The 14717-nt window shown below is 37.5% G+C and overlaps 1 protein-coding gene across 1 annotated transcript in view; it reads left to right on the forward strand.

Annotated features, from left to right (window-relative positions):
• Positions 1-8319: 8319 nt before the first annotated feature.
• Positions 8320-14717, forward strand: part of ARMC3 (armadillo repeat containing 3) — an 86439-nt gene continuing 80041 nt past the window's right edge. Inside the window, exons 1-2 of the mRNA XM_052651144.1 lie at positions 8320-8333; positions 10850-10898. Coding sequence (XP_052507104.1) covers positions 8320-8333; positions 10850-10898 — 63 coding nt within the window. The remainder of the gene's footprint in view (positions 8334-10849; positions 10899-14717) is intronic.

Genomic DNA, 14717 nt, shown 5'->3' on the forward strand with positions numbered 1-14717 from the left:
AGACCTGGCAGTGCCAGATCTTAGTTCTGGTGCCCAGAACAAACAGGCTTCATTCTTTTTCCTACTAAAAGAGGTGAAAGGCCAAGAAAAAACAAATCAGGGCTTAGGGAGATTTTAGTCTACAAATGCCATCAGCACACTTTATTTCATCTTCAGCTGCTAAAACTTCATGGTATAGCAAGGAAGACTTAATATTACCAGATATACTCCCAAACAATGACCAATATAGTACACTTTGGTTAAACCAAAGATTACAATAATTTCGCCTTACCTTTTTCTGGTAATTTACAGCTTAAAGTGCTTCATATACCTTATCCTTGGATGTTAGTCATAGTGTAAAAAGAACATAAAAATTAATTCAAAAGTTGAATAATAATTAGTAAAGAAAAAAGATTATTCAGCTTAATTCATGTAAGAATTAAGTTGGGCTAAATTCATTTTTCTAGCTCATTTTTCTAACAATTGATATGCTAATTTAGATTACTGTAGGAAGTCTATTGTGTGGCAATCCTTTGTTAAATTTTGTTAATTTGAAAGTTCAGAATTTCATACGATAGTTTTTCCAGTGTTTTTTCTCCTATAAAACCAAACTTATGTTAGTGTGACATGAAAGAATTAAGATAAATCAGATAATAAAATTTTCTGATAGGAAGATATTTGCTATTTAAGCAGAATATTCCCCTAAATAGGGAGAAATTCAAGTCTGTTTTTGAGAATGTAGTGAAAGTTCTTTAAGTCTGATATTATATCAACTTGCCTCTCAGTCATTTTCAGATGCAGAAAGTTATGTCCTCACTCTTTTCCTTCAAGTTTTCTATATTTATCTTTTCACAAATGTATATTGACTAAACTAAGGAGGCTTAACTGTAATGATGATATTTTTCTAAATCTTTTTTAAAAAATGGCTCCAGACACTTTATCTAGAAAAAATAACTAAGAAAGGATTTGGTTATAACAGATCAAGCTCACACCTAAGCCTTATTCTATGCCTCCCAACCCCTAGAAATAAGACAAGATAAATATAATAAACCAGTAAATTCATAACTACTGTAGAAAATAAGAGTAACAGTTGAACAAAACCTATGAGGTTCTTCTAAAGTATGGAAAGCAGACAGGTCCAAAATTTTAAAACCACAGCCGGAAATGAAAGAACTGCTATAAAAGACCATTTATGAACTGATAGAAGTATTCCAGTGTATCAGTTAGGGAAGTGGAGAAGCAGGACCAGTAGTGGAGATATCTATATCCCTATGTACAAAGAGATTTATTACAGGAAATTGGTTTACCCATTTGCCCAATTGTGGGAGCTAGTTTTGGTCTCTGTGAAACTCTATGAAGCTATGGTCTCTGTAAAGTTATTAGCTCTCCTGCCTTGGAGCCAGATCCATGCAGGTGGCTCAGCCTTCCAAATAAGGAAGGCCTCCCAAATTCAGGCCCAAGAACACTTCTTCAGTCAAGATCACAGTCACCAGCTGCCATTGGAAAAGCCTGAGCTAGATCTCCTTTTCTCACAATAATCATGTATTGGTCATGTTGCTGTTCAGCTGCTCAGCTGCGTCTGACTCTTTGCGACCCCATGGATTGCAGCACACCAGGCCTCCCTGTCCTTCACCAACTCCTGGAGTTTGCCCAAGTTCACGTTCATTGCATCGATGATTCTGTCAAGCCATCTCATCCTCTGAATGGATCTTCTGCCCCCTTTTCCTTCTGCCTTAAATCTGTCCTAGCATCAGGGACTTTTCCAATGAGTTGTCTGTTTGCATCAGGTGACCAAAATCCTGGAACTTCAGCTTCAGCATCAGAACTTTCAGTGAAAACTCAGGGTTGATTTCTCTTAAGATTGACTGGTTTGATCTCCTTGCTGTCCAAGGGACTTTCAGGAGTCTTCTCCACCACCACAGTTCAAAGGCATCAATTCTGTGGTGTTCTGCCTTCTTTACCATCATGATCTAGCTAAAATCTCTGGCTACTTTGGTTAAGAAAGCCAAGGAAGGATCAGACCCAACAGCCTGGTCTCAAAGTACTAACTTTACAGCGGACCACAACAAGCCAAGAGGCAAGCTCAGAGAACTTCTCCTACTAATGCACTGGTTTTCTTGGGGAGCCCCCAAACCACATTATGTTCAATGTAGTTTATTCTGGCGAGCTTGATCTGGGTTGTATTTTAGATTAACCCACTTATTCTCAGTTCAAGGGATCCTTCATTAAACAGACACAATTGTTCAACTTCTTTTAAAATACAAGCTGAGTGCCAGAAGCCAACTAGGGGAAATGTCTTCATGTCCAGCTGTTGCTCTGACAGCAGTTCTTACTGTGTATTTACAGGTGCAGGTAACACATTTCATGTAGAGTGCTGAGCAGTGGTGGAGGAACCGTTCTGGGGCATCCTTCACAGAATGAGATGTTATCTCAATGGATTAGTTGTCTCAGACTTTCTTTAAGTGGGATGCATCCTATTTTTCCTCTTAAACCTCTAACCTCTAACAAATAGGCAGATATCTCCATATTGCAAATTATAGAAACTTGAGTTCAGAGTCCAAGAATGTAAAAACCAGACTAAGAACTGAATGACTACTACATATGGAACCAGTCCATGAAGTTAAGCTGATTTTAAAGGCTTCAACTCAAGTACACAATGAGTGATGTTTACTTTGAAACTCTATCTTTTGAGCTTTTCAGTGATCTTTTTTATGGCGTGGCTGCCTTTCCCATGAGGGGATCTTATTTGTCGCAGTGGGTGCTTAGTAGCATTACCCTTCTGAATGGCCAACAGGGTTCCCCACTGTTTCACAACCATTTGCAGAACAGTGTCAGTCTCTGGGGCCCTTCATGTTTTTCTCCTCTGGTACAACAAGACAAATGCACTGAAATTGTGCCAAGATTTCTCTGCAGCCCTAGCATGAGATAAAGAGGATTTACAGGCAAAGAACTCCCTTGAACAGCAGCCAAAAAAGCAGATAACTTTTAAATAACACAATGTGGTAGAAGAAACTGCCTTGTGGCAGTCTACTGTGGAGAAAAATAGCAACTATTTACAGTACATGTTGGCAAACTATCTATGTGTAAACCCTAGAAAAGGTGAAGGGTTACCATACTGTTTCTGGGTTTCCTTACACTGCTAACACTGAACTGAATATTACAAATAGAAGTTTACATTTTTAGTGTTTATCTTTAACCACACTCAATTGATTTACAACAACCAACTATCTAATTCAATTTAAGTGGAAATGAATTCAAAGAATATACTAAAAGGAACATATTATGATAAATTACCTAATATTTTATAGATGTATTACACTTTTCACTTTAAGAGATAAATAACAGAGAATTGCTTTCTTTTACTGAAGGTCTCTTTTCTTTTTCTATATAAAATGATTCATCCTCAGATTTCTCTAAATAGTGAATTCTCAATGTTCTTAAAGTATAATTAGATTTCAAAAATTCTTTAAAAAAACATGTTTTCTAGAATATTTCTATTGAGTCAGATGAAGTTTGTTATGCCAAGACTCTCAAGTCATTAACATGGGAGATTCAATGGTGTTATGAGGTTTAATTAATTTCCAAAACCACAGTACTTATGGATGAAGCATGACAATCACAATACTTAAAGACACAGATTTTTGTTTTACTTTTTTGTTTGTTTTGGCCACGTGGCTTGTGGGATCTTAGTTCCTCAACCAGGGATCCAACCTGGGACTCTGGCAGGGAAAGCACAAGTTCTGACCACTGGACCTCCAGGATTCCCAAGACACTGATTTTTAAACATACATAATATGAGAAGACAAAATGTCTAGTAGCTATGGAAATAGCTATGTTAGCCATAACAGAGACCAGGGGAGAAAAATGCTTCAGTCTGAAGATCAGTAGTAACCCAGATGCAAAAGAATTGTTGACTCTGATAGGGTAGGAAAAATCCATCAAGATCTCTCATCTCCCCTAGTCCTCATTTTTATTCACCTACAATGTTCTGATAGTTAATTTGTTACTCAAGTACCTTAATACCAGGAAAGAAAGTCCACTGATTTAGGGGAGCTGGGACTAGCTCTTATTATATTGATAAACTGTTTAACAAACTTATTTGATGAGTTCTCCACATATGGATAATGTCAAGTTACTGGACCCAGACTGTTGGGGACAAAATCCTGTAAGTCCAACATGGGGCGGGTCAGAAGACTTTAGATCAGTGGTTCTCAAACCTTTCTACAACATAGCAGATTTGGAAAATAATGAGTCAATATGGGGCTTGGTGAAGAAAAATTATCAAATTATGTATATTTAACATATTTACAATAAGAAAAAATTAGTAGAAATATTAGTATAACTTTTCAATGAAAAGTTGCATTTGTTCCTGTAAATATTTCACACACACACACACACACACACACACACACACACTTCTGATTTGTAGCTGGAAACTGCTATATGTACTTCCTGATCTAAACCTTTCATGTTCTTCATACCTTGGTCAGCATAGTTATGATTACATAAGAAAAGGCAGCGAATAATAGATGATACTTTTTCTTCAGTGAATAAAAACTGCTTTTTTGCTCTTTATCAAATAATCTGACCTTTAATATTGCAAAATTTTACTTCATAGGTTTATAATTTTTAAGCATTAAAACTCAACTTTCTTTGACAAATGTAACATTGAAATAATTTGCAATAATGAATAGATATTTAATCCTTTAAAATGTTTTCGTATTATTTCAAAGTTTTAACGAAGTTTTTCTTCTAGAAGAAAGATACTGTTCTACTCATCTCACTCATTTTTTTAGGATTTCAATTCTAACACTTGCTAAACATCAGTGAGTGATCATTTTTTCCTTTGAATTCATGAATGTTGGCAGTGTACATTATAATATTTCTTGTGGTCCTTCCAATCTTGGACCAGGCTCATTAAGATGCTCAAAATTTGGTTAATATATTTTTTAAGCTAACAAACCAACCTTCAAACTTGCAAAGAAAGAATTATTTTATACCAGCACTTACACCCAAAATTTCAGTTCTTCTTTTAGCTCAGAAACTCTTGGTGAGAATATTAAAGCTTTACTCTTCCAGCAACTTTTAAGGATACAATACAGTGTAGATAACTATAATCATCATACTGTATATCACATCTCCAGAACTTACTGATAACTGAAAATTTATACCTTTTGGCCAATAGCTTCCCATTTTCCAGGGTCCTTCAGCCCCTGGAAATCATCATTCTGCTCTGTTTCTATGAGTTCTAATGCTTTCAGGTTGCACTTATAAGTGAGATCATATCATATTTGTCTTTCTCTGTCTGACATTTCACTTAACATAGTGCCCTCAACGTCCATCCATTTTGGCATAAGTGGCAGGAGTCCTTTCTTTTTTATGGCTGAATAATCTTCCACTGTACACAGATACACATTTTCTTTATCTGTTCATCTGTCAGTGGACTCTTCAGTTGTTTTCATGTCATAGTTACTGTGAATTATGCTCCGCAGTATTGCTTTGAAAGTCATCTCTGAATGTTAAGCCTAGAACCTGTTTGTCCATTCTTAGAACCAATTCTCTAAATCTCTACTTCCCTGCTAACTAGAGTAGAATGTGTTGTCTGCAATGGAACCTCAAATGACACAGTAATTGAAACCAGAAGTAATTATTGATCTTAGAAGCTCAAAGATATAAATCTTGCACTAGTTGGTTGACTTGACTGAATTTGAAAATGGCAGATTTGCTTATTTTGAGAGGATGTCTTATTGGGAGTCACTTGTGGTCTCCTAGAAAAAAAGTACCTATTGGAGACAGTTTTGATAGACCAAGGGTCTACTGCTATAGCACAGTGTGGTGGACAAAAGGGCTGCAAGGGATGTGGAGTGGGTGAAATACTTCTAAATATATTTAGTGATTCTGAGACAGAAAATGACAACTTTAAGATCCCAGTGGAAGCCATGGCCAGAGAACCAAAGAGTGCTTACTACAGACAAACAATGACATTTTCTCTCTTACAACCATTGTCTGGATTCCAGTTTATGAATGTATTGAATTCAGAGCCTCACCAGGCTTCTGAGAAGGCCTAGAAGGAATGACCAACTCAGCAGCAATGAGCAACCCTAATGTTTAGATTATGGTCTCTAAATTTCATTTTCCTGGACCAGGGCAGACAATATTTCCAAACTACACATATGATAAATAACTTGTAGCTAGAATATATGGCCTTCCCAGGTTCAAACTCTGGGTCAGGAAGATCCCCTGCAGAAGGAAATGGCAACCCATCCTAGTAGTCTTGCCTGGGAAATCCCATGGACAGAGGAGCCTGGCGAGCTACAGCCCATGGGGTCACAAGAGAGTCAGATATGACTTAACAACAGCAACATCCAGAATATATAGTTAATTCTTACCACTCAATAATAAGACAAACAGCCCAGTTAAAAGTAGAAAAATATTTGAACAGATACTTCACAAAAGAAGATACTGAAATGGTTGGTTAACAAGTATGGAGAATCAGCTTATCATGATTAGTCATAAAGGAAATTCAAATTAAAACCAGAAGGAGATAACACTACATAACCAAAGGGGTAACTAAAACTAAAAGGCTTGACAATACCAAGTGTTTTAGGGCATAAAGCAAATGGATCTCTGACTCATTGCTGATGGGAATACAAATATAGCATAGTTCCTTTAGAACACAGTTTGGCAAGTTTTGGTAACATCAAACATACACATGGCATAAGACCCAGAAATTATACTCTTGGGTATTTTCCCAAGGAAGGAGAAACATATGTTCACACAAGAACCTGTGTATAACTGTTTAGAGCATATTTATTTATAATAGTCCAAAACTGTAAAGAACCCAAATGTCCATCAACCAGCAAATGGATGTGGTCCATCCAGGCAGTGCAATGCTAGCAGCGACAGAAACAAACTGCGGATACATGCAACACCATGGACAAATCTCAAAAGCATTTGCTACATTAAAGAAGCCAGACGGAAATGGTAGTGCTTTGTGTGGTTCCATATACAAGACGTTCATAAAAATGCAAATTAAAGGAAGATAAAACAGATCAGTTGTTCCCAGGGAAGTGGGATGGAGAAAGAGATTTGACTTTCAAGGAGCATGAAGGAAATTTGCTATGATGATGGGATTTTTTTGCTAAGGTCAATCAAAGGGCATTTTATGAAGATGGCATTTGGAAGTCACCTCGCAGAGACTCTGGCCGAGGCGCTTGACTGGGAGAAGGCACCTGCACCTCCGAGTGTGTGAATCATAGCCAGTTCTCTGGTCAGAAGCGGAGGTGGCCCTGCTTCCCGATTTCGTTGTCACTAGGGCTGGCTCTCAACAACTAGAAGGGGAGGATGCCCAGTGCCTGTCCTGCCCCCAAAGGCTGGGAGTCAGTCACCTAGGATGCACATGGCTTCTCAGGTACCCACCTCTAACCGCGGCTGGGATATGGGGCAGCCAAGCTGGCGTTTCCATTGCCCAGGCGCACGCGGGCGCTAACTGCGCAGGCGCGGCTCCCTGTCGCCTAGCAACCAGTCACAACAGCGGACTGGCAGACGCGCGCTGGCGGCGGTTGGTGCTGTTCGCCAGATCAGAGGAGCCGTTGCCCGGCTGGATCTCCCTGCAGGTAAAGGCGATTGGGCGGCTGCACCGCTATCCTGGGGGTTTGGAGAGGCCCAGGGCAGAGGCCCCAGCAAGACTTGGGGAAAGAGAAAGTGCCCCGTGTGTAGGAGCATCCGGGGCAACTGAGGGAAGACCTCCCAGAGATCCGCCCAAGGTGGGGACCCAGTGGATTTCATAAGCGTGCCAACAGCTTCCTATTCAACAGGTGACAAAACTGAGGTCCAGAGCGGGTATCTGAGGGTCTAAGATTCCGTTACTTGACTGAGCAGCTCAAAAAGTGGGTCCTCAGTTGTTCTACACCTTCTCAAAATAAATCTGGTTAGAAAACGTTTAAGATCACAGAAGGCTGAAAGTTCACGAAGAAAATCAGTAAATTCGTGAAAAAATGATTCCAATAATCAAAACTATGAACATTCAAAACAGATTTGTTTTCATGTCCAATGCCGTGAAGCTCATACCTTTTAGCCCTGTTATTTTATGCTAGGGATTTAAACTAAATAAACAAGTGTAAGTGAGGATGAAAATTTTACCTGTAAGACTGGTCATTTGCAGTCTGCACATAATTTCAAAAAGTTGAAAACAAATGCTCAACGATAAGGGACTGGTTGGATGATGGGCTTTAAAATTTTGTTTTAAATGGCATGCTGATCCAGTGAGGATGCCTGAAGCAATAAATGGAGACTGAGATTTCAAGAACTTGTCTGTTAGTTTGAGAATTTAGTAAGAAAATGCCCCCGGGAAGGTAAGTTGAGAATTGCAGATAGAAATCCAAGTAGGAAGGTAAAATCACTATAGAAAATACACACCAAAATGAGCTATATCAAAACAGTGCTGATCTTCCTGAGCTTATTTCTGAGTGATTTTTTTTTAAAATTCCATTTGCCCTTCCTTTTTTCCCAAATTCTCTGTATTGAAAATGTGATACCTGTATGCGTAAACAGTAGACATGGAATTATGAGCTTAAAAGGAATTAAAAGGATAAGTTTTATGTGTTATATATTTTAGCACAATAAAAATCAATGGGGAAGTGGTAAAATAGGAAAAACAGGTTTAGGTTGCTTCAAAAATCAAAGGGATTTATTTTCTTAAGTTGACATCTCAGTAGCTTTAAAGAATAAAACAAGGTAATTTAGTTGCATCATGTTGATTTTAAATGAAATGTTTAATTTACAAATTAAAAAAAAATCTGAGAGTCATCTCTTGGATTCACTGCCCCGGACTCTCTCAGCTGTGTATTTTCTCCCCTATTAACTATTATACCCAAAACGGTTAAAAAAGAAAAAAAGAAATGCTTCCTACTTAACCATGCTGGTGAGGAAAAGTTCTATCTCTGTAAACCTGTATGTTTAAACTACTACAGCCTCTGTATTTTTCAGTATGCAGTTACTCAAATTCACTCTCCTAAGATGGGAAAAATAAGTTCCCAAGTGAAAAATCAGTTGACATCAAGTAACTTTCTACAGGTGTAATTTAATTGCTTCTTGAATGTTATTCATAAGGAATTCTTTTGTAAAGCAAAGACTGCTATATGTTGGAATTGGTTATAAAGAGGTATGGAAACTCTTTTTCCTAAAGAAATCATAGGAAAGATTTTCATCTGTCCAGAATAGTCTGTGTGTCTGCCTGAAACATTATAAGTGCAAGTCTAGGATCTGAGTGGTTTTCAAGTATCTGAGAAAGATGTCAGAGATATGAAAAAAACTATTGGTCCTAAGAAATGAAAAGAAAATTCAAAAATTAATATTGTATTTTATTAATATTAGATTTGAAAATAAAATAATTTTCTCATTTTGCAATAATTTCCAGGTGTACGAACAGATGAGTCATTTCATATGCAAATTTTCAAAACTTTTAATGATGAAAATTATAGTCAGTAGGGGATATGGGTGTATTTTAATGTTTTAACATATTAGATATAGTGTGAGGTAGTGCATCCCAGCATAGGCTTCCCCAGGGCCTCAAAGATCTTGAAATTTTCGTGACTGGAAGTTAGGGACCTGGAATAGATGTCTTTCAGAAGTCAGAATTTCTGTGAACATTTGACAGTTAAACATATGTAATCAATTATGTTCAGTGTCTTTAGTGCTTGGAGTTGCTTTTGTCCCTTGATGAGCCATCTGAACTAACACTGACATTGTAGATTCTCTCCAAAGGTTTCCTACTTCCCAGAATTTCTCTTGAGACTATAGTAATTTCTTTGAGACTAGATTACAGTGGTCCCCATCCTTTCTGGCACTAGGGACGGGTTTTATGGAAGCCAGGACAGGATAGGGCAAATGGTTTTGGGATGATTCAAGTGTGTTAACATGTATTGTGTACTTTTCTTTTATTATTATATCAGCTCCATCTCAGATCATCAGGCATTAGATCCCAGAGGCTGGGGACACCTGGGCTAGAATATACCATCTGAAGTTGCCCTAATATCAAACATAACCCCACAAACTCTCATTGGAGAAATGGGTTATTTTAACAGTCACCACCAGCATCTTGGAAAGTTTTCTGTACCCAGGTGGAGTCACTCCTCTGTGGTATATCAAGTATGTATACTGTTCCATTAATTTTGTCCTTCACAAGACTGGACATAAAAGGGCAGGTGGGAAAGGGTCTTTGCAAGGAGTACCCCCAATTCCCCTAGAATTCATCTTTTCAGATTCTCAATTACTTTTTAAAATTGAGATATAGAATATATTAGAGAAAACATTTTGTTATCTAGGAAAATGACACAGATGTTCACTTGGACTTAGTAGATCTCAGACACCATTCAGAAAATAATCAGTTACAAACAACAGAGTTAATGATTTTTATGTCATTTGGTCAGTATGTAGCAGGCATGGTTCTAGGTGCTTGGGATAGATCAGTGCAAGAAAGCAGACAAAAATCCCTTCCTTTTGTGACAGCACATTCTTGCAGATCTCAAAGTTAATTTGCGTTTAATCTCCCAAACCCTATACAGGTGAGCTATAAGTGTAGTAAATCATTACCTGTTATGTAAGTAAAATTTATGTCTTTAATGTATTCTTCTTTCTAAACTGGAAGCCAGGACTAATGCCCAACAATCTTATCAATAAATTCCTTTAAAATTGTGAAGCTTGGGATGCAGAAAACATATTTGTGTATGTGCAGTTGTGTATTGCATAGTCTCTTTTTAGGTAAAATTTAGAGGAAGAAGTACATTTCCTCCTAGGTATGTAGGTAACAGAGATTTGTGCATATACAGTGTACAGATGACATGTTAACCATTTGTGGCATTTTTTCCAGAATGGGTAAAAAGGTAAAGAAGGAAGCAGAGCCCCCTCCCAAGGATGTGGTAAGTTTCTGATTTGAATACTAGCAGCATGTTAACCAGTTTTAAAAATAAGTTGTTGAAACAGTTTGGCATGTACCAGTATATACATGAGTGCACAGTGGCAGAAGTCCAAAGTCTGACTAATGATAAGATTAGTCAGAGAAATCTAACATTATGTAAACAAACATTTACAACATTGTCATTACATAATTAGCACAATTAGAGAGTAATTATTAGCTTTTCCAGTATGTGGATGGCATGTTTATAAGCCTAGTTAATGAACAAATAGTTTTGGTTTGTTTTTTCAAATACTTTAAATTTACACTTGCCAGTCTCTCATTGATGTTAATTATCTAAGTAGATTTTTTAAAAATGAATGAAAGTAATGCTATAGCTACTAGGTATGTATGTACGGTTGTCTTTAGATGAGCATTTGGACATCAGAAGTCCTGTGTTTTCCAGTCCTATGGAGAGAAAAGTCTGTGTTCATCGCCTTTTTCTCTTTCAAGTGCTTGAATAATGCATTCCTCAAAACACGAACCTTTGTCTCTCCCTTTTAAAAGCAAGGTTCAATAAATTTAATGTCCAACAGGTTGGCAATTGCGATGAGGTGATCTTAGAAGATGTAAGATGGTTTAAAGTGGTCATGGTAAATAAGCATATGTTACATGAAAAATTATTTCCATAGCAGTAGTGATCACAGAAGTAAACAATTAGAAGTGACAAAATTGTTTTAAAATAAAAACTTAGTTAAGTAAATTATTCCATTTTGATAAAATGATGTCACTTAATGTTTGATAGCATGGGAATATGATCACAATATTTAAATTAAAATGTTATAATAGGGACTTCCCTTGGTTCAGTGGCTAAGACTCCATGCTCCCAATGCACAGGACCCTGGGTTTCATGCCTGGTTAGGTAACTAGATCCCACATGCTGCAACTGAGAGTCACATGCTGCATCTAACCACATACCACAATTAAGACCAGGCACAGTCAAAAAAAAAAAAGAGGAAAAAAGGCTACAATAAAAAATTTTAAAAAAAATTTTATTTTTACTTTATTTTACTTTACAATACTGTATTGGTTTTGCCATACATTGACATGAATCCACCACGGGTGTATACAAGCTCCCAATCCTGAATAAAAAAAAAATTAAAGCAGGGTTCTATCATTTCTCTTTAAAGTTTATGAACTACTGAAAGATTGTGTTAAAAATGTCCTAGGACAATTTTCAATTTAAAATCATATTTGGAACAGACATTTGGTGTGGTTTTCTTCAAATAAAATGTGAATAGGGAAAAAAGTATGTATAGTCAACAGACCCACAAGATTTACAGCCTGAAGGAACCTTGATGTTAATTCAGGAGTCTTCCCGACAACACTGGAACATTGCAGTTACAAATGTGAGCTCTGTCCCAGGTCTGCCTCTCATAAACTCTGTTATTTTGGTAAAGTTGCTAAATCTGGCCAAGTTATTTCAGTCTTTTTTTAAAAAATCTCTTAAATGAGATTTGTCATGTCCAAATCATTTTGGTCGCTCTATCAATTACAATGAAATAGAATACATGAAATTCACAGTGCCTGGCACGTAGTAAACACTCAGTAAATAAGATCTGTTATCCCAGAATCCTTTGGAGTCTCTCTCTTTCTTTCTCTCTCTCTCTCTCACACACACTCCTATGTAACTTTTTATGTATGATACCTCAATGTAGCTGGCCACAAAGGGTACAGATAACATATCGGCACAGGTCTAGAAAAGTTTTGCAGAGATGGTCAGTGTGGTCTCCTGATGAAGTTCATTGGTCTGGCTACTCTCCTTTGGACATAATGCTCAAATGTTCTAAATTCTCTTGTTTTAATCATTGCATCTAGTTTGCATTACCCTTATTTTTACTGCAAAATAGCACTATTGACATCCTGTTACCAGAAAGTGGAGTCATGAACACAGAACTTGAGGACAAATACTTTCTGATTAAAATTAGAATTAAGGGACTATTAAACAAATAGACATATTTGTCTAATACACCTTTCATAATTTTATAATGTCTTGCTGGTATTGTCCTCTCTACTCCAATCTTTGAGGAGCACAGTCAAGGAATGAGAAACAATTCCAATCCTCAAGTTAACAAAAATCTAGCTCTTGTTTCCTTGGGTCACCACAGCCTTGAGGACTGCTGAAGGCATGTGGTCCTTGACTATCCTGAGGGTCCTTCCATCCTTCCCCTACTCTGGCTTTATGTTAATAAAGCTGATTCTTTTGAATATGCTATCTAGGTTGGTCATAACTTTCCTTCCAAGGAGTAAGCGTCTTTTAATTTCATGGCTGCAGTCACCATCTGCAGTGATTTTGGAGCCCCCCAAAATAAAATCTGACAGTGTTTCCACTGTTTCCCCATCAATTTCCCATGAAGTGATGGGACCGGATGCCATAATCTTCGTTTTCTGAATGTTGAGCTTTAAGCCAACTTTTTCACTCTCCTCTTTCACTTTCATCAAGAGGCTTTTTAGTTCCTCTTCACTTTCTGCCATAAGGGTGGTGTCATATGCATATCTAAGGTTATTGATATTTCTCCCGGCAATCTTGATTCCAGCTTGTGTTTCTTCCAGTCCAGCGTTTCTCATGATGTACTCTGCATTTAAGTTAAATAAGCAGGGTGACAATATACAGCCTTGACGCACTCCTTTTCCTATTTGGAACCAGTCTGTTGTTCCATGTCCAGTTCTAACTGTTGCTTCCTGACCTGCATACAGATTTCTCAAGAGGCAGGTCAGGTGGTCTGGTATTCCCATCTCTCTCAGAATTTTCCACAGTTTATTGTGATCCACACAATCAAACGCTTTGGCATAGTCAATAAAGCAGAAATAGATGTATAGAGCAGTATTACATACCTAATTGCTTTTCTATGTTATAAATTCTAATGCTTCAAAACACTATCAGTTCAGTGCAGTCACTCAGTCATGTCCGACTCTTTGCAACCCCCTGGACTGCAGCACGCCAGGCCTCCATGTCCATCACCAACTCCCGGAGTTTACTCAGACTCATGTCCATTGAGTCGGTGATGCCATCCAACCATGTCATCTGTTGTCCCCTTCTCCTCCTGCCTTCAATTGTTCCCAGCATCAGGGTCTTTTCAAATGAGTCAGCTCTTCACATCAGGTGCCCAGAGTATTGGAGTTTCAGCTTTAGCATCAGTCCTTCCAATGAATATTCAGGACTGATTTCCTTTAGGATGGACTGGTTGGATTGCCTTGCAGTCCACGGGACTCTCAAGAGTCTTCTCCAACACCACAGTTCAAAAGCATCAATTCTTCAGTGCTCAGTTTTCTTTATAGTCCAACTCTCACATCCATACATGACCACTGGAAAAACCATAACTTTGACTAGACGGACCTTTGTTGGCAAAGTGATGTCTCTGTTTTTTAATAAGCTGTCTAGGTTGGTCATAACTTTTCTTCCAAGGAGCAAGCGTCTTTTAATTTTATGGCTATTTCAAAACACTATAGCACAGTTTAAACTATCTGAACTTGGAATTTGTTCCAAGATATACCTCTTCAAAGTCTGTGAAGGGTTTGTTGTATTAATTATAGATGAAAAATCAGATTTAAAAGAGGGATATATAACTGCTTGAGAAAATAAACTTTTTCCTGTCAAGCCATGGCAGTTTTCTTCTTTTATATCTCCTAAAACACTGTTTCCAAAGATTTTTATTCTTATTAATCTTTCATCTACTGGTTAAGATGGGTAATGGGGATGGAAAAAAAGGATGTTCGGTGATAAGGTTAAAACTAAAATCTCCCTTGGCTTTTGTTAGTAGTTTCATTGTCGAAGCATATACTC

Source organism: Budorcas taxicolor, chromosome 13, assembly GCF_023091745.1.
Source record: "Budorcas taxicolor isolate Tak-1 chromosome 13, Takin1.1, whole genome shotgun sequence".
Lineage (NCBI taxonomy): Eukaryota > Metazoa > Chordata > Mammalia > Artiodactyla > Bovidae > Budorcas > Budorcas taxicolor.